The 27,790-nt window shown below is 44.3% G+C and overlaps 1 protein-coding gene across 1 annotated transcript in view; it reads left to right on the top strand.

Annotated features, from left to right (window-relative positions):
* LOC115102119 (cadherin-4-like) overlaps positions 1-27,790 on the top strand; it is a 555,321-nt gene that overhangs the window by 511,676 nt on the left and 15,855 nt on the right. Inside the window, exon 12 of the mRNA XM_029621715.2 lies at positions 25,120-25,262. Coding sequence (XP_029477575.2) covers positions 25,120-25,262 — 143 coding nt within the window. The remainder of the gene's footprint in view (positions 1-25,119; positions 25,263-27,790) is intronic.

Here is a 27,790-nt window from a genome sequence, read left to right as displayed (position 1 = left end):
CTCCCGAGATGAGGATGGTGTAATCGAAGTGAAATGGCTAGCTAGTTAGCGTGTGCTAATTAGTGACGGAAGCTATACTGATACACTGGCAATACTAAAGTGCCTATAAGAATATCCAATAGTCAAAGGTTAATGAAATACAAATGGTATAGAGGGAAATAGTCCTATAATTCATATAATAACTACAACCTAAAGCTTCTTACCTGGGAATATTGAAGACTCATGTTAAAAGGAACCACCAGCTTTCATATGTTCTCATGTTCTGAGCAAGGAACTGAAACGTTAGCTTTCTTACATAGCACATATTGCACTTTTACTTTCTTCTCCAACACTTTGTTTTTGCATTATTTAAACCAAACTGAACATGTTTCGTCTGCTAAATGACTTAAATGTAAATGTAAATTTACTTGAGGCTAAATTGATTTTATTGATGTATTATATTAAGTTAAAATAAGTGTTTCTGTATTGTTGTAATTGTCAATATTACAAAAAAAAGTAATCGGTATCGGCGTTGAAAAATCATGATCGGTCGACCTCTTGTGTGTGTGTGTGTGTGTGTGTGTGTGTGTGTGTGTGTGTGTGTGTGTGTGTGTGAATCATGTGGGATCAGGAAAGGTTGGAGGGTGGGCGACTGAGATCCGTTGGGTAAATTCTAGGTTCAAAGTTCCAAGATCAGCTGGTAAAATGATGAGCTCCTAATATCTAGTATTATATACAGTTGATGTCGGAAGTTTACATATACTTAGGTTGGAGTGATTAAAACTAGTTTTTCAACCACTCCACAAATGTCTTGTTAACAAACTATAGTTTTGGCAAGTCGGTTAGGACATCGACTTTGAGCATGACACAAGTCATTTTTCCAACAATTGTTTACAGACAGATTATTTCATTTATAATTCACTGTATCATAATTCCAGTGGGTCAGAAGTTTACATACAATAAGTTGACTGTGCCTTTAAACAGCTTGTAAAATTCCCAAAAATGATGTGATGGCTTTAGAAGCTTCGGATAGGCTAATTGACATAATTTGAGTCAATTGGAGGTGTACCTGTGGATGTATTTCAATGCCTACCTTCAAACTCAGTGCCTCTTTGCTTGACATCATGGGAAAATCAAAAGAAATCAGCCAAGAACTCTGAAAAAAATGTAGACCTCCACAAGTCTGGTTCATCTTTGGGAGCAATTCCCAAATGCCTGAAGGTACCACGTCCACAATAGTACGCAAGTATAAACACCATGGGACCACGCAGCCGTCATACCGCTCAGGAAGGAGATGCGTTCTGTCTCCTAGAAATTAACATACTTTGGTGCGGAAAGTGCAAATCAATCCCAGAACAACAGCAAAGGACCTTGTGAAGATGCTGGAGGAAACGGGTACAAATATATCTATATCCATAGTAAAACGAGTCCTATATCGACAAGGACAGCAAGGAAGAAGCCACTGCTCCAAAACCGCCATAAAAAAGCCAGACAACGATTTGCAACTGCACATAGGGACAAAGATCACACTTTTTGGAGAAATGTCCTCTGGTCTGATGAAACAAATATAGAACTGTTTGGCCATAATTACCATCGTTATGTTTGGAGGAAAAAGGGGGAGGCTTGTAAGCCGAAGAACACCATCCCAACCGTGAAGCATGGAGGTGGCAGCATCATGTTGTGGTGGAGCTTTGCTGTGGGAGGGACTGGTGCACTTCACAAAATAGATAGCATCATGAGCAGGAAAATTGTGTTGATATATTGAAGCAACATCTCCAGACATCAGTCAGGAAGTTAAAGCTTGGTCGCAAATGGGTCTTCCAAATGGACAATGACCCCAAACATACTTCTAAAGTTGTGGCAAAATGGCTTAAGGACAACAAAGTCAAGGTACTGCAGTGGCCATCACAAAGCCCTGACCTAAATCCCATAGCAAATTTATGGGCAGAACTGAAAAAGCGTGTGCGAGCAAGGAGGCTTACAAACCTGACTCAGTTACACCAGCTCTGTCAGGAGGAATGGGACAACATTCACCCAACTTATTGTGGGAAGCTTATGGAAGGCTAAACAAAACTTTGACCCAAATTAAACAATTTAAAGGCAATGCTACCAAATACTAATTGAGTGTATGTAAACTTCTGACCCACTGGGAATGTGATGAAATAAATAAAAGCTGAAATAAATCATTATCTCTACTATTATTCTGACATTTCACATTCTTAAAATAAAGCTGTATGTCAACTTTAATTTCATGGTATCCCAATCTGTAAATATTTCTGTTTGCAATCAATTTGAGCTTCTGGTTGTCGTTGTGTCAGAAAACCAGAATACACATTTATTTGTTGCTGCCAAGGCAGATGCTGTAGGCGCTATATCTCTAGGCGCTATATATTTTTAACACCTTTTTTAACGGGATAATTTTCATCGACAACCGCTGAATTGCATAGCGCCACATTCAATGAATATTACTACAAATATTTATATTCATGAAATCACAAGTGCAATATAGGAAAACACAGCTTAGCCTTTTGTTAATCCACCTGTAGTGGCAGATTTTGAAAATATGCTTTACAGCGAAAGCAATCCAAGCGTTTGTGTAAGTTTATTGATCGCTCTACAAAACATTATGTACACTTAGCATCAAGTAGCTTTGTCACGAAAATCTGAAAAGCAATCCAATTAATTGTTTACCTTTGATGATCTTCGGATGTTTTCACTCACGAGACTCCCAAATACACAAATAATGTTCCTTTTGTTCCATAAAGATTATTTTTATATCCAAAATACCTCTGTTTGTTTGGCGCGTTATGTCCAGAAATCCACAGGAAAGAGCGGTCATGACAACGCAGACAAATTCCAAATAGTTTCCGTAATGTCCACAGAAATATGTCAAACATTTTTTATAGTCAATCCTCAGGTTGTTTTTAAAATATATAATCGATAATATATCAACCGCAAATGTCTTTATCAGTAGGAGAGGGAAAGGCAATGGCAGCCCAAACTCTGTTGCACGAGCAAAACTCAAGCGACCACCTTCTGGCTCATTTTTCAAAATAAAAGCCTGAAACTATGTCCGAAGACCGTTGACACCTTGAGGAAGCGATAGGAAAAGGAATCTGGTTGATATTCCTTTCAATGGAGCAAAGGGAGGCTATGGAACATGGAGTTTTCAAAATAGAAGCCACTTCCTGGTTTGATTTTCCTCAGGGTTTCGCCTGCAATATCAGTCCTGTTATACTCACAGACAATATTTTGACAGTTTTGGAAACTTTAGAGTGTTTTCTATCCAATACTACTAATACTATGCATATATTAGCAACTGAGACTGAGGAGCTGGCTGTTTACAATGGGCACCTTTTCATCCGAGCTATTCAATACTGCCCCTGCAGCCATAAGAAGTCATGAATCAAATGTATTATTTGATCATGAAACAACTGTATTATCCAGAGACTGAAGAAAAAAAGGAAACCGCACACTGCTCTTGATAGTATCACTGATATTTAATAAGCTTACGTATCGGCCTTCATCATCTGATTGTTCAGATGTGCAAGTGCCTTTTGAATTTTGTATTATCCAGAGACAAAACATTAGTGAGTAATATACTTGGAAGCGGTGGGTGGTGTGTGCGCCTCCTAAGTCAGACTAGAAGACCACTCCGAGTACCTTTCCTTCGCCGGCGTTGTTTTGGTTCGGCCTCCAGAATCAGTTAAAGTGCCCTGAGGGGTATGAACAAAGGATCCTATTCTGGAAAGTCGTATTCCTGGTCGTAATGCTGATAGTGCTGGTGAGTTACCGCCACTCTGATATCCAATAGTTCTTCCCGGGAAAATCTGGGCTAATAATGTAAGAAATAACACATAAAATACAAAATAGGGCAAAGTTTCTTAAGAGTTAGAAGCACGGCAGCGCTCTCTGTCGGCCGCATTTTTCATTTCGTTATGGTTAGTAGGTCGGTTCAGCAATTTACTATCTGTGACGTGCTAGATGCCTTGCTTTAGATTGATGTAAAAAGAATCCACTGGGGCTGATATACTTTATCTATTTTTGCTGTACAAGGAGAGGGACCGGCGTAAATGTACATCAGTTGGGATTTAGACCAGGTCAGTGACAGTACCCCCCTTGACACCCGCGCGCCGACACTGACCTCGGGGACGACCCGGAGGACGAGGTGCCCGAGCGATCCGGATGGAAATGGTGGAAATCCCGCAACAACAAAGGGTCTGGGACATCCTCCACCGGCACCCAGCATCTCTCCTCCGGACCATACCCCTCCCACTCCACGAGGTACTGAAGGCACCTCGCCCGACGCCTCGAGTTCAGGATAGCTCGAACAGCATACGCCGGGGCCCCTTGATGTCCAGAGGGGGCGGAGGAACCTCCTGCGCCTCAGCTTCCTGGAGTGGACCAGCCACCACCGGCCTGAGTTAAGTCACATGGAACAAGGGATTAATACGATAATCTGGGGGAAGCTGTAACCTGTAACATAGCTCGTACAGTCTCCTCAGGACTTTAAAAGGCCACACAAACCGCGATTCCAGCTTCCGGCAGGGCAGGCGAAGGGGCAGGTTTCCGGTCAAGAGAGAATCAGAGTCATCTCGCTGCGGTTGCGGTCAGCGCCCTCTTTTTGCCGCCTCACGGCCCGTTGTAGGTGCGCATGGGCAGCGTCACAGGTCTCCTCCGAGCGCTTGAACCATTCCTCCACCGCAGGAGCTTCGATCTGGCTCTGATGCCACGATGCCAGAACCGGCTGATAACCCAGTACGCACTGGAAAGGAGAGTGGTTAGTGGAGGAGTGGCGGAGTGAGTTTTGGGCCATCTCTGCCCAGGGGATGAACGATGCCACCTCCCCCGGCCGGTCGCTGCAATATGACCGCAGAAACTTACCCACATCCTGGTTGACTCTCTCTACCTGCCCGTTACTCTCGAGGTGAAGCTGACCCAGACCCACAGACGTTCCATGAACGGACGTGAACTGGGGACCTCGATCAGAGACACCCCGTAGTGCCGGAAGACATGAGTGAACAGGGCCTCCGCAGTCTGTAGGGAGACCGGGAGACCGGGCAAAGGGAGGAGACGGCAGGACTTAGAAAACTGATCCACAACAACCAGGATTGTTGTGTTGCCCTGTGAGGGAGGAAGATCTATCAGGAAGTCCAACGACAGGTGCGACCACGGCCGTTGTGAAACAGGTAGGGGTTGTATAGGGGTTGTAATTTCCCTGTGGGCAGGTGCCTGGGAGCCTTGCACTGGGTGCACACCGAGCAGGAGGAAACATAAACCCTCACGTCCTTGGCCAAGGTGGGCCACCAGTACTTCCCACTAAGGCAACACACCGTCTGCCTGATGCCAGGATAACCAGAGGAGGGTGACGTATGAGCCCAATAGATCAAACGGTCGCGGAAAGTAGATGGAACGTAAAGGCGCCCAGCTGGACACTGGGGGGAGTGGGCTCTATGCTTAATGATGTCCGCGTCCAGCTCCCACACCACCGGTGCCACCAGGCAAGAGGCCGGAAGTATGAGAGTATGATCCATGGATCGCTCCTCTGTGTCATACAGCCAGGATAGTGCGTCTGCCTTAGCATTCTGGGAACCTGGTCTGTAGGAGAGGGTGAAAACAAAATGGGTAAAGAACATAGCCCACCTTGCTTGACGAGGGTTCAGTCTCCTTGCCGTCCGGATGTACTCCAGATTGCAGTGGTCAGTCCAGATAAGAAAAGGGTGTTTAGCCGCCTCAAGCCAATGTCTCCACGCCTTCAGAGCCTTGACAACAGCCAACAGCTTCCGGTCTCCCACATCATAGTTTCGCTGAGCTTCTTCGAAAAGAAGGCACAGGGGCGAAGCTTTGGTGGCTGAGCGCTGAGAGAGCACGGCTCCTATCCCAGCCTCGGACACATCCACCTCAACTATGAACGCCAAAGAGGGATCCGGATGAGTCAGCCAGAGTCCTGGTCTGGACTCTCCACTGTAGTCGCACTGATGGAAACCCCACACACCTCCCGGAGCACTCTCGTGACCACCCCTTGAGAGCCCTCTGTTGCCACGAAATAGTGGGGTCATGACAGGCCAACCAAGGTAAGCCCAGCACCACGCGAAACGCTGGAAAATCAATAAGGAAGAGACTGACCCTCCTGCGTAACCATGTCAAGTGGAGCGGTGGCCTCCCTAATCAGCCCGGGAAAGACATATCCACAGGAACAAGGGGAATCCCTAACCTACGAGCTAATGAACGATCAATAAAATCTACTAGTGCCTTATGCTGGGAATGCGGGGAAAACTCAGGAAATGAAACAAACACATACATGTGAGCAACAGGGGGCTCTGGGTGAGCCTGGTGCCGACTCACCTGGGGTGACACAACTCCCTGAGGGACCCCTCCAGCACCGACCAGCAGTGTGCCCTCTGCGGCCACAGTTGGTGCAGGGAATGGCCCCTCCTCCGGTCGCCCTAAATGCAGCACCTCCCAGCTCCATGGGCGTCGGAGCGGAGGTGCTGGGGGATGGAACTGAGAGGTCCCAATCCGGACGTCCGCGGGCAGTCAGCAGGTTGTCCAACCAGATGGACAGGTCCACCAGCTGGTCCAATGTGAGTGTGGTGTCTCTGCAGGCCAACTCCCGACGGACGTCCTCGCACAGCCTGCACCTGTAGTGATCGATCAGGGCCCTGTCGTTCCATCCCGCGCTGGCGGCCAGGGTCCGGAATTCCAAGGCGAAATCCTGCAAGCTCCTCGTCCCCTGCGGAACAGACATTCACCCGCCGCCCGACCCTCAGGTGAGTGGTCGATCACTGCCCGAAAACGGCGGGTGAACTCTGCGCAATGATCCGCCACATCTCCCTCACACCATACGGTGTTGGCCCATTCCAGGGCTTTGCCTGAGAGGCAGGAAACGAGGGCGGATACACGCTCACGCCCCGAAGGAGCCGGGTGGACGGTCGCCAGGTAGAGCTCCAACTGTAGTAGAAAACCCTGGCATCCGGCAGCCGTCTCATCATACTCCCTCGGGAGCGCGAGTCGAATCTCGCTGGGACTAGGGGAAGGAGGGGTGGACAGTGGGACCTGTTGTATTGGAGCTGGTGGAGGCGCTGAAAAACCTCCTCCTCTCTGCAAATGATCCATATTCTGCAGCACGCGATCCATGGCAGTGACCAGACGTTGCAACATGGTCGGGTGCTGCTGAACACGCTCCTCCACTGGAACAGGGAGTAGAGAGTCACTCGCAGGACAGCAGATATGAGTAATCAAACGTACTTTACTCAAAAGGTAAAATATACAAAGTAACAAATCCACATACACCATTACAGACCAAAAATACGAAATAAACAACCACTCACAAAAACCATGGGGGGAACAGAGGGTTAAATAATAAACAGGTGATTGTGGGATTGAAAGCAGGTGTGTGAAACAAAGACAAAACAAATGGAAAATGAAAAGTGGATTGGCGGTAGCTAGAAAGCCGGTGATGTCAACCTCGGAACGCCGGCCAAATAAGGAGAGGGACCGGCTTCGGCGGAAGTCGTGACAGCTAAGATCTTTCATATTCTAAATGTACATCAGTTGGGATTTAGACCAGGTCATAGCACTATCTTTGTTGCATCCCAAGTTATAAATGATGTGGGTAATTGTCTTTTCTCAATTGGCCTAGACCAGGCTGCATGTAACTGGTTTGAAAATGACTTAACAAATGGTGTTAAATTAGGTTTCCTTGATATGATGAATGGTGTCCCGCAGGGGTTGATTATGGGTCCTGTAATTTTTATCTTTTACATGAACTATATCAGCTTGTCTGTTAAACATTGTAAACTGCACTTGTATGCCGACGATACTGTTGGGTATGCTATTACACCCATCGTTGACCAGGCTCTATCTGAACTACAGTCTGCCTTCATTGTATTACAGAACAAACTTTATTGACCTGAATTTAGTATTGAATGTTCTCCAGAGTGCATAAAAATAACTCTGATTTAAGCATAATATGTACTTTGTCCATATTGATCATGTCCCTGCTTACAAGTATCTGGGCATCTGGATAGATGAAAAGCTTTTAAAAACCATATTGACAAGTTAGAAGCTGAGAATAAAAATGGTCTTCTTTTATAGAAATACTGTAGGTCCTGCCTCTCGGAAAATGGTAGAAAGCAGATTTTTCAGTCGATGTTCCTATTGGTCCTAGACTAAGGTGACATCATCTATATGAACACAGCTGCTACTTCATTGAAGTTGTTATATGTAGTTTATCATAGCACACTGCGCTTTATTATGGGTGACAGTTTTAGCACTCATCACATTATTTGTATTTTTGGATTTATTAAGGGTCCAAGGCAGCAGCTACTCTTCCTGGGTTACAGCAACATTAAGGCAGTTATATACAATTTAAAATATTACATTTCATAACACTTTTCACAACACATTTGGTGTGTGCCCTCAGGCCACTACTCTACTATTCATGTATCTACAATACAAAATCCATGTGTATAGTGCATTCAGAAAGTATTCAGACCCTTTGACTTTTTCCACATTTTGTTACGTTACAGCCTTACTCTAAAATTGATTAAACATTTTTTTCCTAATTAAACTACACACAATATCCCAAAATGAGAATGCAAAAACATTTAAATAAATTCTTTGCAAATGTATACTTTTTACATAAATATTGAGACCCTTTGTTTTGAGACTTGAAATTGAGCTCAGCTGCATCCTGTTTCCATTGATCATCCTTGTGTTACTACAACTTGATTGGAGTCCACCTGTGGTAAAATCAATTGATTGGACATGAAAAGGCACACCTGTCTATATAAGGTCCCACAGTTGACAATGCATGTCACTGCAAAAACCAAGCCATGAGGTCGAAGGAATTGTCCGTAGACAGGATTGTGTCTAGGCACATATTTATACCTTTGCTTATTTGATCTGGTCATTGTCTGGCATAAACAGAGTAGCCTACCTTCTTATAAAGTACATTTAAAGTACATTTAAAGTAGGCATATGTATAAAGTAAATATAAAGTACTGTTTAGAAATCTGCTAATGACGATTATTTTCCACAACAATAGTGTCACGTTCTGACCTTAGTTCTTTTATTATGTCTGTGTTTTAGTATGGTCAGGGCGTGAGTTGGGTGGGTTGTCTATGTTCACTTTTCTATGTTTTGGGATTTCTGTGTTTGGCCTGGTATGGTTCTCAATCAGAGGCAGCTGTTTATCTTTGTCCCTGATTGAGAACCATATTTAGGTAGCCTGGTTTCACTTTTGAGTTGTGGGTGATTATTTTCTGTTTAGTGTTTGTTGCACCTGACGGAGCTGTTTCGTTCTCTTTTGTTACTTTGTATTTTTTTGTATACATTTGTTTTCAGTGTTTTAAACTAAGCATATATAGCCTTGTTGTCTTTGTGCTGACTTCCGGTAACTCCATGGTTCTAAATCAGTAGTTGTTTTAGTAAACTGTCGAAAACATTAACTTGCTTGATCATGCTGCAGCTCATACATGGACTTCACCAGACAGATGTTGCTCTCCGGTTTTGTGATGAAACAAAGTATGTGTAGTTGAATTTATTGTTTCACTGTGTGAATGTTTTCTTTTTGTTCTCATGGCCTCATTGAATATCATGGTGGCATATCAACAAATGGATTATACAGCAAATAATGCAATTATCACAACAGGTTGTAATATTACTTTTTTTACGGGTTTGGCTTGGCTTCTTCAGTGATTTTACCCACACACCCCTACTCTCTCCTTTCTCGATCTCTTTATTTCTCTATCTCCTGCTTTGCTACCCCAGTCTCTCCTACTCAGGCGTGACTGCCCTCCACTGGAGAACCAGAGTACAACCTGCACCTTCCTCCACACACACACACGGATGGATATTCTCTCTATCTCTGAGTCCATGAGCTTCTACCGGTCAGAGCATGCTAACCTCACCTAAGCCTCAGCAACTTCCTAATAAAGTTAGCTACTGTCTTTCTCCCCTCCCTCCCTCTCATATCCCCTTGCCCCCCCTCTGTGCCAGCCAAGCTCTCTCCCCTGTGGTGATTTCACAGGCTGACGGTTCCAGTCTGCAGGTAGCTGCCAGCCCAGCTGACCAGGGCGGGCAGCCCTCTCTCATCCCGTTCCCATGGCCCTGTAGAGCCCGGGGTACAGCCCACTAGCCTGCTGGGAAAAACCCCCTCCTTCTCTGAAGGGGAGAGGAGATTACTCCCTCCCTCCCTACAGCTAGGCCTGCTCTCTAGCCCACTTTACTGTAGTGCAGGGCAAGCCTACATGAACACAGTATACATGGTGGGAGAGCCTGAGTGGGAGGGTATGGGTATTAGGCACTGAAGCCTGTTTGCAGCTGTGAATGTGTTCTCTACATCAGTGCATATACACCGATGAAGAGAACAAGGACATTCCATAGGTAATATTTACTATGGACACAGATACAGTGGATGAAATATGGTGGAGTGGAAGGTGGTGGACACAGAGCAGATGAGAAAAGGATGTATGAGATGAATACAGAGATACAGGGGGATGACAGGATGAAGGAATTTGTGAATATGAAGACATGGTGAGATGAGGTGAGATTGAAGGGGTTGAGTGGAGAGGGGGGGGGGGGGCCCAGACAGGGATTGTGGGTAAATCCTTGAGATCATATCTGTTTTCTTCTCCCTCCTATCTTGGAATAGAATAATGTCTTCAGCTTCTCCCCTATCCACACACACATACAGGGACGTGTGGAATTGTCTGCAGGCTGTGGACAAGATGTCCATGAAGGATTAAACTGTGTGTGTGTAACTAGCATACAACTGAACATCACATTTGAAAATTATGTCCATTCCATTGATTTATTATATATCTGTGGTAGTCCTTTACACTCGTACTCGTTGAAAACTCGGGTTGAAAATGGCAGATTTGGGCACTGATACATGTCTAAATTGGAACGTTGTGGCTGTATAGTAACATGCTATACAGTGCATTCGGAAAGTATTCAGAACCCTTGACTTTTTCCACAATTTGTTACGTTACAGCCTTATTGGTTTAAATTGGTTTGTTTTTTTAGGTAATGAGGTACTGAGCGTTCTGGAGCAGGTTTTCATCGAGGATCTCTATGTACTTTGCGCCGTTCATCTTTCCCTAGATTCTGACTAGTCTCCCAGTCCCTGCCGCTGAAAAACATCCCCACAGCATGATGCTGCCACCACCATGCTTCACCATAGGGATGGTACCAGATTTCCTCCAGATGTAGCTTGGCATTCAGGCCAAAGAGTTCAATCTTGGTTTCATCAGACCAGAGAATCTTGTTTCTCATGGTCTGAGAGTCCTTTAGGTGCTTCTGTCTGGCCACTCTACGATAAAGGCCTGATTGGTGGAGTGCTGCAGAGATGGTTGTCCTTCTGGAAGGTTCTCCCATCTCCACAGAGGAACTTTGCTCTGTCAGAATGACCATCTGGTTCTTGATCACCTCCCTGACCAAGGCAGTTCTCCCCTGTTTGCTCAGTTTGCGAGGGCGGCCAGCTCTAGGAGGAGTCTTGGTAGTTCCAAACTTCTTTAATTTAGGAATGATGGAGGCCACTGTGTTCTTGGGGGCCTTCAATGCTGCATTTTTTGGTACCCTTCCCCAGATCTGTGCCTCAAAACAATCCTGTCTCGGAGCTCAACGGACAATTCCGTCGACCTCATGGCTTGGTTTTTGCTCTGACATGCACTGTAAACTGTTTGGACCTTATATAGATAGGTGTGTACCTTTCTAAATCATGTCCAATCAATTGAATTAACCACAGGTGGACTCTAATCAAGTTGTAGAAACATCTCAAAGATGATCAATTGAAACAGGATGCACCTGAGCTCAATTTCGAGTCTTTTCGCTTTGTCATTATGGTGTATTGTGTGTAGATTGAGGATTTTTTTTATTTAATCCAATTTAAAATGTGAAAAAAATGAAAGGGGTCTGAATACTTTCCGAATGCACTGTACATGATATCAGAGCTCTGGCTCTGTCCTTTACAGCGCTGTATGGATTTGACTGACAGCCGTTCTGAACTTGAGCACCTCACGCAACAATAAGTTGTCCCCATCCCTCCAGCTAATTGGGCATTTTTTGCAAATGTTTTGTTATCTGAGTGAGGGAAATGCTATAAATGAAGACGACTCTATGTATTTTGAAAGATGAGACGTTTAGGATAATATTAAATACTGCTTTGATGTTATACAAGCAAGACAAACACCCGTGAGTCCAAATGTGCACTTCACATTTCCATATCATAAAACTCATGTCATATACAGTGTCAACGCTTATGATCACTATGTTTGATGAACAGTTACAAGATGACTTGGCGTCATACCCTGGGTTGTGCTGGACAGAATGAGCCTGTTTTTCTATTATGATTTTTTTTTGCCACGGCATCCTCACCTGACTGCACTCAGTCATGACTCCTTTTTATGCGCACCAAAATTACTATCTATTTCCCTGAATTGCATTGTCAAAGCCTTACACTGTAATATCAAATCAAATGTATTTATATAGCCCTTCGTATATCAGCTGATATCTCAAAGTGCTGTACAGAAACCCAGCCTAAAACCCCAAACAGCAAGCAATGCAGGTGTTGAAGCACGTTGGCTAGGAAAAACTTCCTAGAAAGGCCAAAACCTAGGAAGAAACCTAGAGAGGAACCAGGCTATGAGGGGTGGCCAGTCCTCTTCTGGCTGTGCCGGGTGGAGATTATAACAGAACATGGCCAAAATGTTCAAATGTTTATAAATGACCAGCATGGTCAAATAATAGGTCTAGGACAGGTAGCACGTCCGGTGAACAGGTCAGGATTCCATAGCCGCAGGCAGAACGGTTGAAACTGGAGCAGCAGCACGGCCAGGTGGACTGGGGACAGCAAGGAGTCATCATGCCAGGTAGTCCTGAGGCATGGTCCTAGGGCTCAGGTCCTCCGAGAGAGAGAAAGACAGAGAGAAAGAGAGAATTAGAAAGAGCATACTTAAATTCACACAGGACACCAGATAAGACAGGAGAAGTACTCCAGATATAACAAACTGACCCTAGCCCCCCGACACAAACTACTGCAGCATAAATACTGGAGGCTGAGACAGGAGGGTTCAGGAGACACTGTGGCCCCATCCGATGATACCCCCGGACAGGGCCAAACAGGAAGGATATAACCCCACCCACTTTGCCAAAGCACAGCCTCCACACCACTAGAGGGATATCTTCAACCACCAACTTACCATCCTGAGACAAGGCCAAGTATAGCCCACAAAGATCTCCGCCACGGCACAACCCAGGGGGGGGGTGCCAGTTCACCTTCACACTCCTGGGCCAGACTACACTCAATCATATGACCCACTGAAGAGATGAGTCTTCAGTAAAGACTTAAAGGTTGAGACCGAGTTTGCGTCTCTCACATGGGTAGGCAGACCATTCCATAAAAATGGAGCTATATAGGAGAAAGCCCTGCCTCCAGCTGTTTGCTTTGAAATTCTAGGGACAATGAGGAGGCCTGCGTCTTGTTTTATTTTATTTTTATTTCACCTTTATTTAACCAGGTAGGCAAGTTGAGAACAAGTTCTCATTTACAATTGCGACCTGGCCAAGATAAAGCAAAGCAGTTCGACACATACAACGACACAGAGTTACACATGGAGTAAAACAAACATACAGTCAATAATACAGTAAAAAAACAAGTCTATATACAATGTGAGCAAATTAGGTGAGAAGGGAGGTAAAGGCAAAAAAGGCCATGGTGGCAAAGTAAATACAATATAGCAAGTAAAACACTGGAATGGTAGTTTTGCAATGGAAGAATGTGCAAAGTAGAAATAAAAATAATGGGGTGCAAAGGAGCAAAATAAATAAATTAATTAAATACAATTGGGAAAGAGGTAGTTGTTTGGGCTAAATTATAGGTGGGCTATGTACAGGTGCAGTAATCTGTAAGATGCTCTGACAGTTGGTGCTTAAAGCTAGTGAGGGAGATAAGTGTTTCCAATTTAAGAGATTTTTGTAGTTCGTTCCAGTCATTGGGAGCAGAGAACTGGAAGGAGAGGCGGCCAAAGAAAGAATTGGTTTTGGGGGTGACTAGAGAGATATACCTGCTGGAGCGTGTGCTACAGGTGGGAGATGCTATGGTGACCAGCGAGCTGAGATAAGGGGGACTTTACCTAGCAGGGTCTTGTAGATGACATGGAGCCAGTGGGTTTGGCGACGAGTATGAAGCGAGGGCCAGCCAACGAGAGCGTACAGGTCGCAATGGTGGGTAGTATATGGGGCTTTGGTGACAAAACGGATTGCACTGTGATAGACTGCATCCAATTTGTTGAGTAGGGTATTGGAGGCTATTTTGTAAATGACATCGCCAAAGTCGAGGATTGGTAGGATGGTCAATTTTACAAGGGTATGTTTGGCAGCATGAGTGAAGGATGCTTTGTTGCGAAATAGGAAGCCAATTCTAGATTTAACTTTGGATTGGAGATGTTTGATATGGGTCTGGAAGGAGAGTTTACAGTCTAACCAGACACCTAAGTATTTGTAGTTGTCCACGTATTCTAAGTAAGAGCCGTCCAGAGTAGTGATGTTGGACAGGCGGGTAGGTGCAGGTAGCGATCGGTTGAAGAGCATGCATTTAGTTTTACCTGTATTTAAGAGCAATTGGAGGCCACGGAAGGAGAGTTGTATGGCATTGAAGCTTGCCTGGAGGGTTGTTAACACAGTGTCCAAAGAAGGGCCGGAAGTATACAGAATGGTGTCGTCTGCGTAGAGGTGGATCAGAGACTCACCAGCAGCAAGAGCGACCTCATTGATGTATACAGAGAAGAGAGTCGGTCCAAGAATTGAACCCTGTGGCACCCCCATAGAGACTGCCAGAGGTCCGGACAGCAGACCCTCCGATTTGACACACTGAACTCTATCAGAGAAGTAGTTGGTGAACCAGGCGAGGCAATCATTTGAGAAACCAAGGCTGTCGAGTCTGCCGATGAGGATGTGGTGGTTGACAGAGTCGAAAGCCTTGGCCAGATCAATGAATACGGCTGCACAGTAATGTTTCTTATCGATGGCGGTTAAGATATCGTTTAGGACCTTGTGCGTGGCTGAGGTGCACCCATGACCAGCTCTGAAACCAGATTGCATAGCAGAGAAGGTATGGTGAGATTCGAAATGGTCGGTAATCTGTTTGTTGACTTGGCTTTCGAAGACCTTAGAAAGGCATGGCAGGATAGATATAGGTCTGTAGCAGTTTGGGTCAAGAGTGTCCCCCCCTTTGAAGAGGGGGATGACCGCAGCTGCTTTCCAATCTTTGGGAATCTCAGACGACACGAAAGAGAGGTTGAACAGGCTAGTAATAGGGGTGGCAACAATTTCGGCAGATAATTTTAGAAAGAAAGGGTCCAGATTGTCTAGCCCGGCTGATTTGTAGGGGTCCAGATTTTTCAGCTCTTTCAGAACTTCAGCTGAATGGATTTGGGAGAAGGAGAAATGGGGAAGGCTTGGGCGAGTTGCTGTTGGGGGTGCAGTGCTGTTGACCGGGGTAGGAGTAGCCAGGTGGAAAGCATGGCCAGCCGTAGAAAAACACTTATTGAAATTCTCAATTATGGTGGATTTATCAGTGGTGACAGTGTTTCCTATCTTCAGTGCAGTGGGCAGCTGGGAGGAGGTGTTCTTATTCTCCATGGACTTTACAGTGTCCCGGAACTTTTTTGAGTTAGTGTTGCAGGAAGCAAATTTCTGCTTGAAAAAGATAGCCTTGGCTTTTCTAACTGCCTGTGTATAACGGTTTCTAGCTTCCCTGAACAGCTGCATATCACGGGGGCTGTTCGATGCTAATGCAGAACGCCATAGGAGGTTTTTGTGTTGGTTAAGGGCAGTCAGGTCTGGGGAGAACCAAGGGCTATATCTGTTCCTGGTTCTAAATTTCTTGAATGGGGCATGTTTATTTAAGATTGTTAGGAAGGCATTTAAAAAAATATCCAGGCATCCTCTACTGACGGGATGAGATCAATATCCTTCCAGGATACCCCGGCCAGGTCGATTAGAAAGGCCTGCTCGCTGAAGTGTTTCAGGGAGCGTTTTACAGTGATGAGTGGAGGTCGTTTGACCGCTGACCCATTACGGATGCAGGCAATGAGGCAGTGATCGCTGAGATCTTGGTTGAAGACAACAGAGGTGTATTTAGAGGGGAAGTTGGTTAGGATGATATCTATGAGGGTGCCCGTGTTTAAGGCTTTGGGGGGGTACCTGGTAGGTTCATTGATAATTTGTGTGAGATTGAGGGCATCAAGTTTAGATTGTAGGATGGCTGGGGTGTTAAGCATGTTCCAGTTTAGGTCGCCTAGCAGCACGAGCTCTGAAGATAGATGGGGGCAATCAGTTCACATATGGTGTCCAGAGCACAGCTGGGGGCAGAGGGTGGTCTATAGCAGGCGGCAACGGTGAGAGACTTGTTTTTAGAGAGGTGGATTTTTAAAAGTAGAAGTTCAAATTGTTTGGGTACAGACCTGGATAGTAGGACAGAACTCTGCAGGCTATCTTTGCAGTAGATTGCAACACCGCCCCCTTTGGCAGTTCTATCTTGTCTGAAAATGTTGTAGTTTGGAATTAAAATTTCTGAATTTTTGGTGGTCTTCCGAAGCCAGGATTCAGACACAGCTAGAACATCCGGGTTGGCAGAGTGTGCTAAAGCAGTGAATAGAACAAACTTAGGGAGGAGGCTTCTAATGTTAACATGCATGAAACCAAGGCTATTACGATTACAGAAGTCATCAAAAGAGAGTGCCTGGGGAATAGGAGTGGAGCTAGGCACTGCAGGGCCTGGATTCACCTCTACATCGCCAGAGGAACATAGGAGGAGAAGAATAAGGGTACGGCTAAAAGCAATAAGAATTGGTCGTCTAGAACAGAGAGTAAAAGGAGGTTTCTAGGGGGCGATAAAATTGCATCAAGGTATAATGTATAGACAAAGGTATGGTAGGATGTGAAAACAGTGGAGGTAAACCTAGGTATTGAGTGATGAAGAGAGAGATATTGTCTCTAGAAACATCATTGAAACCAGGAGATGTCATTGCATGTGTGGGTGGTGGAACTAATAAGTTGGATAAGGTATAGTGAGCAGGACTAGAGGCTCTACAGTGAAATAAGCCAATAAACACTAACCAGAACAGCAATGGACAAGACATATTGACATTAAGGAGAGGCATCCTTAGTCGAGTGATCAAAAGGGTCCAGGGAGTGGAGAGGTTGGTTTGGGGGTCACGGCTATTTAGACAGCTAGCCAGGACATCGGTAGCAAGCTAGCATAGGATGGAGGTCTGTTGTTAGCCACCTCTTGCGTTCCGTCAGTAGATTAGTGGGGTTCCGTGTGGTAGAGGGGATTAGTCCAAATCACACAACAAAAAAAATAAAACAATAGATATAGTTATAGAGGCCCAAGAAGAAACATAATAATAATAAAATAAATAAATTGTCCGATTGTCTATTCTGAGAGCAGCCGGTAAGACAGCTAACGGTTAGCAGGCCGCAGATGGGCGTTCAGGTAACGTCGCGACGGAGGAGCCAGCCGGATCTCCTTCGGGTAGATAACGTCGGCAGTCCAGTTGTGAAGGCCCGGTGGGGCTCCGCGTAGGCAGTAAAACGGGTCCGGATAGGTGACTGCAGCCCAGGAGTGATTGACGGAGCTCAGGAGTGATTGACGGAGCTGGCTAGCTCCGGAGTAATTGATGTTTGCTCCGGAATCGACGAAAGCAGATAGCTGGCTGCTATCCGTGTGTCTAACTGCGAGATCCGGGAGTGAATGTCCAGAGAGCAGTTGAAATCCAGGGACATGGAGAGAAAAATTGGTCCGGTATGTTCCGTTCCGAGCTGCGCCGTACAAAACTGGCGATAGATTTTCGAGCTAAAGGATAGCTGATGACCACAAACCGTGGTTAGCTGAATACTAACGAGTTGCCAGTAAAGAAGCTAACTAGCTTCTGATTAGCTTCTGGCTAGCTCCTGGCTAGCTTCTGGCTAGTTTCTGGCTAGCTTCTGGCTAGCTTCTTGGAGGATTGCAGATTTGAGGTAAATAATACTTATTTATAAATATAAATTGGTGAGGCGGGTTGCAGGAGAGTGTATTGAAGATGAGTTGATGGAAAATAAAAAATAAAATGTATGTGAAAAAAGTTGTAAATATATATATATACGACACGACGAGGACAAAAGACGTCTGAACTGCTATGCCATCTCGGGCAATGAGATGTGTGACCGTAGCATACGTGTAGGTATGTACGGCAGAACCAAATCAGAGAGATAGGTAGGAGCAAGCCCATGTAATGCTTTGTAGGTTAGCAGTAAAACCTTGAAATCAGCCCTTGCTTTGACAGGAAGCCAGTGTAGGGAGGCTAGCACTGGAGTAATATGATCAAATTTTTTGGTTCTAGTCAGGATTCTAGCAGCCGTATATTTAGCACTGACTGAAGTTTATTTAGAGAGGCTTTATTACTGCCACTTTTAGTGAGTTTGGTACACATCCGGTGGATAGAGAGCCGTTTATTATGTTCAACATAGGAGGGCCAAGCACAGGAAGCAGCTCTTTCAGTAGTTAGTTGGAATAGGGTCCCGTATGCAGCTTGAAGGTTTAGAGGCCATGATTATTTTCATCATTGTGTCAAGAGATATAGAACTAAAACACTTGAGTGTCTCCTCGATCCTCGTTCCTGGCAGAGTTGTGCAGACTCAGGACAACTGAGCTTTGAAGGAATACCTAGATTTAAAGAGGAGTCCGTAATTTACTTTCTAATAATCATGATCTTTTCCTCAAATAAGTTAATTAATGTATTACTGCTGAAGTGAAAGCCATCCTCACTTGGGGAATGCTGCTTTTTTGTTAGCTTTGCGACAGTATCAAAAATAAATTTTGGATTGTTCTTATTTTCCTCAATTAAATTGGAAAAATAGGACGATCGAGCAGCAGTAGGGTTCTTCAATACTGCACGGTACTGTCTTTCCAAGCTAGTTGGAAGACTTCCAGTTTGGTGTGGCGTAATTTCCGTTCCAATTTTCTGGAAGCTTGCTTCAGAGCTCGGGTATTTTCTGTATACCAGGGAGCTAGTTTCTTATGAGAAATGTTTTTAGTTTTTAGGGGTGCAACTGCATCTAGGGTATTGCGCAAGGTTAAATTGAGTTCCTCAGTTATGGTGGTTAACTTATTTGTGTCCTCTGACGTCCTTGGGTAGGCAGAGGGAGTCTGGAAGGACATCAAGGAATCTGTGAATTTATAAGCACGACTTCTGATGCTCCTTGGTTGGGGTCTGAGCTGATTATTTGTTGCAATTGCAAACGTAATAAAATGGTGTTCCGATAGTCCAGGATTATGAGGAAAAACATTAAGATCCACAACATTTATTCCATGGGACAAAACTAGGTCCAGAGTATGACTGTGACAGTGAGTAGGTCCAGTGACATGTTGTATAAAACCCACTGAGTCGATGATGGCTCCGAAAGCCTTTTGGAGTGGGTCTGTGGACTTTTCCATGTGAATATTAAAGTCACCGGGGCAGAGACAATTACTCGATGCCGACACATCTTTCTAGCTGATTTACACGCCGAAGCTTGTCATGATGGCAATAGAACAGGCTTTCAGATGATGCTCACCTTACCCAGATTGCAATTTATGAATGGACATTTTTTGGATTGCATAAACAACAGTAATTGTGTGAGGGCAAATCAAAGTTTATTTGTCACGTGCGCCGAATACAACAGGTATTACAGTGAAATGCTTACTTACAGGACCCAACCAACAGTGCAATTTTTACGTAAAAAATAGGTATTAGGTGAACAATAGATAAGTAAAGAAATGTAAAAAACAACAGTGAAAAATAACAGTAGCAAGGCTATAACAGTAGCGAGGCAATAACAGTAGCGAGGCTATATACAGGCACCGGTTAGTTGAGCTAATTGAGGTAGTATGTACTTGAATGTATAGTTAAAGTAACTATACATATATGATAAACAGAGAGTAGCAGCAGCGTAAAAGAGGGGTTGGTTGGGGGGGGGGGGACACAATGCAAATAGTCCTGGAAGCCATTTGATTACCTGTTCAGGAGTCTTATGGCTTGAAGGTAAAAGCTGTTGAGAAGCCTTTTGGTCCTAGACTTGGCGCTCCAGTACCGCTCGCCATGCGATAGTAGAGAGAACATTCAATGATTGGGGTGGCTGGGGTCTTTGACCATTTTTAGGGCCTTCCTCTGACACCGCCTGGTGTAGAGGTCCTGGATGGCAGGCAGCTTAGCCCCAGTGATGTACTGGACCGTACACACTACCCGCTGTAGTGCCTTGCAGTCGGATGCCGAGCAGTGGTTCAGTTATTCAGTTTAGTTATTATAGGAATTATGACGCATTGACTATTCCTCTCTATACCATTTGTATTTCATATACCTTTGATAATTGGATGTTCTAATAGCCTAATCTCAGGAGTTGATAGGCTTGAAGTCATAAACTGCGCTGTGTTTCAAGCATTAAGAGCTGCTGGCAAACGCAGTAAAGTTTGAAGGAATGCTTACGAGCCTGCTGCTGCTTACCACCGCTCAGTCAGACTGCTCTATCAAATAGCAAATCATAGACTTAATTATAATATAATAAACACAGAAATATGAGCCTTTGGTCATTAATATGGTCAAATCCAGAAACTATCATTTTGAAAACAAAACGTTTATTCTTTCAGTGAAATACGGAACCATTCCGTATTTTATCGAACGGGTGGGAACCCTAAGTCTAAATATTGCTGTTACATTGCACAACCTTCAATGTTATGTCATAATTATGTAAAATTCTGGCAAATTAGTTTGGCAATGAGCCAGGTGGCCCAAAATGCTGCATATGCCCTGACTCTGCGTGCAATGAACGCAAGAGAAGTGACACACTTTCCCTAATTATTATTGCCTGCTAACATGCATTTCTTTTAACTAAATATGCAGTTTTAAAACAAACGTTTATGGTTAGGTACAATTGCGCAACGATTGAACTTTTTTCGCAAATGTGCTTTTGTTAAATGATCCCCCGTTTGGCGAAGTAGGCTGTGATTCGATGATAAATTAACAGGTACCGCATTGATTCTATGCAACGCAGGACAAGCTAGTTAACCTAGTAATATCATCAACCATGTGTAGTTAACTAGTGATTATGTGAAGATGTATTGTTTTTTATAAGATAAGTTTAATGCTAGCTAGCATCTTAACTTGGCTCCTTGCTGCACTCGCGTAACAGGGAGTCAGCCTGCCATGCAGTTTCCTTGTGAAATGCAATGTAATCAGACATAATCGGCGTCCAAAAATGCAGATTACCGATTGTTATAAAAACTTGAAATCGGCCTTAATTAAATCGGCCACCTCGGTCGACCTCTACTCTGTATCAAAAGGTTGCATGTTCAACCCCAGTTGTAGCCCATTAACCCTTGCCTTAACCACTTGGAATGAGTGCCTAAACTTAACCATTAACTTTGAAATTTGACATTTGGAGAAATGGAACGATACAGAGCAGCAGTGGCACAAAACACGATGAAATACCACATTTGGAGCAACATTGAAATATGACGTTTGGAGAACGTGGGTAAATGTCTAATTCTGCAGTGAGACTGTAAAAGTTTTTAATTGAAGACTTAATTGAAGACTTATAAAGCATCATATAATTATACTCTTCTTTGAGTCATAAAAGTGCATTGAAATTACTTACGAACTATGCACACTTTGGAGAGGTTTGTGGCCACTTAGACACACCAGTTAGTCTCACTCAAACTCTTGTCATTTTTTGTCTTATGTTGTACTTATCCCAACTCCGTCAAATACACCTACCATAAATGTCGTTCTTGATAGTATGTTTCACGTAGAACTTCCACCGCTATTTTTAAAACTCTCCATGTTGAATCATGTATCATTCAAAAGCTTGTTTTCCGGAGCATATCGTTAGCTAGTCCATACATGGCTCTATCCATTGCAGACATAGCGCCTCGTTCTGAAAGATTAGTAATTTCCTGACATCTGATTGGTTACTGGAATTTAAAGGCCCTTTCCGGCAACCTGATTGGTTAAAATGCCTCACGTGCCGCAAAGCACTTGCTTGTTTGAAAATATCTCCCGCGAAGAATCAACGTAAAGAAAGACAAAATGAGAAAATCTCGAAGACTATACCTACAGCATGTGAATAAAAACAGGCGATCTCAGTTAATCAATGCAAGAAAAGCAGTGAATGAAAGAAACAATTTGCCTGATCCGCCGATCGAGGCAGTACAGATAGAGGAAAATGAAGTAGCCCGCAGCAGCGCTTTGAGACGCAAATTAGTTGAGATGAATATGACCACTTGCAGCGATCAACCAGACAGCAGCCAGCCAATAGTTGCTTTTATTCCACATGTCTCAAATACACTTACATGATTTGATTTGCCCAAATTGTCTAAACACTGGACTGAAAATCACCGTAGACTTCACCAACCAGTGATTCTGTAATTCTGTCATGATAGAATGTGCCGACTGTGAAGGTGATGCATTTAGGAGGAGTGTTTACACTTCCTCTAGGCTGCAGGAGTGCTCCAGGGGAGATGTGGCATTTGATATAAATGTGAGGATGGTTCTTCTAGCCCTCGAACTTGGACTTGGTTATGCAGCTCTAAAGAAAATAAGCAAAGTCCTAGGGATTCCTCCCTTGCGTCTCAGCTCATATCAGAGACATGACAGGAGAATGACAGGTAAAGAAGAAGGGAGAGTGGCCCGTTATTGACGGGTGACTTGCTGTGTATAAATAGGATTTATTTCCTTGTTCCAGCAAATGTATTCAAAGTTAATAAAACAGAGTGATAGGAAAACAGAACTATACAATGAGTCTGTCGCATAGGCCTACAGTATCATAGGGCTGTAGCCTAATGTGATTAGTGAGAAATTAGCTTTACGTAAAGTAAATACATGCTGATATGCTCATATTTAGTCCTGCAGTTATGTCTGTAATGTCCACAGACATAATAAGTACTTTTTCCAACCCACTTTAGTTGCAGAGATTCAGAGAGAGCTGCAAAGATAATTAGAAGAGCAGATATAGAGCCAGACATAGCAGTTGCTGAAGGAGGATGAGGATGCCATTATAGACATTAATGTATCCTCCGATGGCACATGGCACAAGAGAGGATTCACTTCCAACTATGGGATAGGTGTATGCATTGGTGCTGGTACCAGCGAGCCATAGAAAATTGTGAAAATCCACCCTGTCACAAAAACCTTGGAGGCCATACATTTTGTAATATAGAGGTTGCACATAAAATGGTACCTGTATATCATAGGATGCCAAATGATAACGTCCTCAAAAGCATGTAGCACGGAGGAACCCAGAATGCAAATGAATGTCTGAACTCTGTAATATGGTCGCAATGCCCCAAAACTGTCTTCGTGGGCAAAAGGCACAGTGACTGAGCAGCCAGCATGGCAGTACCCACGTTCGATGAGGGAGCCACTACTATAACAAATGTGATGAACAAAGTGTTCATTTACAAGCACTTTGGTGACACTGGAGCAATTAGAGAGGAGTTGTGAGAGCTGATGCTGCTTCAATGGAGTCTGCCAAACGTAGGCGCAGTTCTCATGACACAGTCAAGAAAGTAAAGCATCCCCAGCAACAACTCAGTGGGCCTTACATATGAGGCAGGTGTGTTGTTATCTGTTAATAACATTTAGACTACGTTACCCAGCAGGCGATGCGGGATGCGGATGGTTAAAGAATGCCTTGCATGGCTAAACATGGAATTTTCTAGCTGAAGTATATGTTAATTGAAAGTAGTTAAACCTACGCCCCAGTTTGTCATTATATAAGGAACAAACATAACAGCAGGTATAGCTGATTAATGTTCTGCACATTTCAACAGCCATACAAAATCCTTACATGTGACAGATTGAGCAAAGTGATATGAGAATTTGCCCAAAACTGCATATTTGCCCAACAGACCAGTATTCAAAGCATATGCTCTATTGCTTGAAACAAATGTATTAAACGTGCTAATGTATTTGTAAAAGGTATATTTGATGTTTATTTGTTAGTTTAGAAGTGATATATGAATAAGAGTTTAATTAACGTGACATAAATGGTCATATTTATGGAAAGTACATTTCAATTGCATTAGCCTACCTTTATCGGCCATTTTCTCAAAATGACATGTTCCCTGTGCGCCAATTCTCTGTGCGCCAATTCTTCATTTTTCTCAGTCTTCAAAGGACGTACATTCCCATTATTCCACACACAGGTTCTTAGGTCTTATAGTCAGACTTTTTGATTTTAAGTGTCATTGTATGTGTAAATATAAGCAAAATATGCATCCATCATACATGTGAATAGTGTTTTTTAAAATAATATTTTTATAAATTGATCTGTAAAAGTCTGACCATTGGGTGTCTTATCACAATTAAACAAAAAAAACATTCTGCCTTGAAGCAATGTGTTGAAAAACAGATTCTCATAATATGCAAATTAGCGCACATTTTTTATTTTTTATTTTACCTTTATTTAACCAGGCAAGTCAGTTAAGAACACATTCTTATTTTCAATGATGGCCTGGGAACAGTGGGTTAACTGCCTGTTCAGGGGCAGAACAACAGATTTGTACCTTGTCAGCTCAGGGGTTTGAACTTGCAACCTTCCGGTTACTAGTCCAACGCTCTAACCACTAGGCTACGCTGCCGCCCCGAGCATGGTTTGCCTAATTCGCGTTTGCCTAATTCGCGTATTTAAATGTTAAAATAAATACAATTTGTAATACAATAATATCTTATTTATGTATACTTTCAACTGATTAAGTTTCAGTCTGATTAGAGTAAAGGGGGGAAAAATCCCTATTAGCCTGTGGTGGCTGGCCATAACATAAAATCAACAGTGTAATGATTGGATTCAGTCTTGTCAGGTGAACTGTTGTGTCCTCACCTTTTAGTCTAATAATCTTCCCATAATCTCCAAACTGTTTCCTTTCAATTGCTACAATTGTTATGCATTTTCATATTTCTTCTGTAAGAAACATTTCAATTTAGCCCAATCCATATCAGCCAAATTCCACGAAGTGTAAAGGGTTAACATGCTACCCTCCTCCTCCTCCTCCTTGCAGATGAAGAGTGAGTACAATATGTGTACTTTCTTTCAACTTGTTTCCTCCCTCTTTCTGTCCAGGTATTCTAAGCTGGCCGACCCAGCTGAGTGGCTGTCCATCAACACCACCAACGGTCAGATCGTCACCATGGCAACCCTGGACAGAGAGTCTATCTACGTCAAAAACAACATCTACGAAGCCACCTTCCTCGCAGTCGATAACGGTGAGACTGTGTCCACTGTGTGTGTGTCAGAAAGAGATGACAGAGAGAAAAAAGAGATGATATGCTGAAGAAAAACGTGGTCTCACGGGGTTGAGCAGAGGCATGACTACAGCTGAGTTAGAGCGGAAACTCTTGGTTACCGAGAGCTAGTCATGCTGTATCGATCCGTTGTCCTTTCTTCTCTTGCTCCATCTCTCCTCTCTTTTCCTCCTTTCTTCCTTTCTCCTCTGCCCATGGCATTGAGTGTGGGACATCCAGTTTGTTCTTCCACCCAGTCAAAGCTCAAGCTTAACCGAGCACAAACTCAATCACAGCAAACAAAAACACTTTTTTTCTCTCATGCGGAAGCAAACCGAGTGCTTTCCCCCTCCCAAAGTGCCTTATCAGTGACATGCAGTGCATTGGTGTGTTTATCCAAAGTTGGGACGGCTTTGAAGCATGATTGACATTGCTTGTGCGTGCGTGCGTGTTAACAGTGATTGACAACTTCAGAGACCATGACGTGTACTTCCTGTGTTGTTTCCTGCAGCACAGGGGGGGATTAGACAGCAAACCCATTAGGGCTGACACGCTCCCTTAATTTCCATGACTCCGCTCGCACTTTCTCTTTTTCTCTCCTTTCCTTTCCCTTCTCTTTTTCCATTTCTTCTTCTCTGTCCCTGTCTCTCTCCTTGCACACTTTTTCAAAGCCCTCTGACCCTATGAAAGTTCCTTGTGACGTGTTGTCTCTGCACTCCGCTTCTGTATTCACCTCTGTCTCTTCCTTCTCATTATTTAGATCACAGTTTTAGGTGCTATTGGGAAATTGTGTCTGTCTGTGTGTGTGTGTGTGTGTGTGTGTGTGTGTGCGCGCGTGTGCGTGTGTGTGTGTGTTGCAGACTGTGTGGGTGTAGGGGGAATGTCTGCAGTGATAAAGTGAGAGGGATTATGGATGCGCTGGGGGTGGAGGGAAGAAGGGAGGATGAGAGGAGGCAGAAAGATAAAGCGGGGGGGGGGGGTACAGTATTTAGGAGAGAAACACAGTCAGAGAGAGCTAACATATTATCATGGCTGTCACCTACACAAACATCTGTTTTAACCCGCCTATGGATTTGTTTATTTCTTCTTTAAAGAACATAAGGGAGGCTTGCTAGAAGTCCTTTCTTCACACCTGAAATCTTTTAGCCGACATGAAGAAAAAAACATTATTACAAATCCTTTTGAGGAATTTACACAAACATAATTATTTATTTAGCTGGTTAAAACCCCCATAATTCTCCTATCAGCCTCAGCAAGCTGCTTCCACATGTCCCCCATACATGACCGGGATTAACGAACTACACCGCCAGACAGGAGAACTAAACCACCAGACAGGGGAACTAAACCACCAGACAGGGGAACTAAACCACCAAACAGGAGAACTAAACCACCAGACAGGGGAACTAAACCACCAAACAGGAGAACTAAACCACCAGACAGGGGAACTAAACCACCAGACAGGGGAACTAAACCACCAGACAGGGGAACTAAACCACCAGACAGGGGAACTAAACCGCCGGACAGGGGAACTAAACCGCCAGACTGGAGAACTAAACTGCCAGACAGGAGAACTAAACCACCAGACAGGAGAACTAAACCGAAAGATAGGGGAACTAAACCGCCAGACTGGAGAACTAAACCGCCAGACAGGGGAACTAAACCATCAGACAGGGGAACTAAACCACCAGACAGGGGAACTAAACCGCCAGACAGGGGAACTAAACCGCCGGACAGGGGAACTAAACCGCCGGACAGGGGAACTAAACCGCCAGACAGCGGAACTAAACCGCCAGACAGGAGAACTAAACCGCCAGACAGGAGAACTAAACCGCCAGACAGGGGAACTAAACCGCCGGACAGGGGAACTAAACCGCCGGACAGGAGAACTAAACCACCAGACAGGAGAACTAAACCACCGGACAGGGGAACTAAACCGCCGGACAGGGGACCGTAAACCGCCAGACAGGGAACAGTAAACCGCCAGACAGGGGACAGTAAACTGCCAGACAGGGGACAGTAAACCGCCAGACAGGGGACAGTAAACCACCAGACAGGGGACAGTAAACCGCCAGACAGGGGAACTGAACCGCCAGACAGGGGAACTGAACCGCCGGACAGGGGACAGTGAACCGCCAGACAGGGGACAGTAAACCGCCAGACAGGGGATACTAAACCACCAGACAGGGGAACCCTTCCGGGCTTTGTGTGTGTGTGTGTGTGTGTGTGTGTGTGTGTGTGTGTGTGTGTGTGTGTGTGTGTGTGTGTGTGTGTGTGTGTGTGCTAGCCTTTGCACACAAAAGCAATGTGATGTGTGTCTTACCACTCTCCCCTCACTGCTTTGTTCCAATAGAGAACATACAGACTCCGGAGTAGAGATGGATACAGTATGCAGTGAAGTGGAATTGGGGACATAGTATCCACAGACTTGATGAAAGGAGAACATACAGTATGGTCCTTTTGTCACTATACAGACTACAGAGAACGTACTGTATGGTAGCTACCCGGTTTAC

Source organism: Oncorhynchus nerka, linkage group LG20, assembly GCF_034236695.1.
Source record: "Oncorhynchus nerka isolate Pitt River linkage group LG20, Oner_Uvic_2.0, whole genome shotgun sequence".
Taxonomy (NCBI): domain Eukaryota; kingdom Metazoa; phylum Chordata; class Actinopteri; order Salmoniformes; family Salmonidae; genus Oncorhynchus; species Oncorhynchus nerka.
This window is presented reverse-complemented; position numbering and strand designations above follow the sequence as displayed.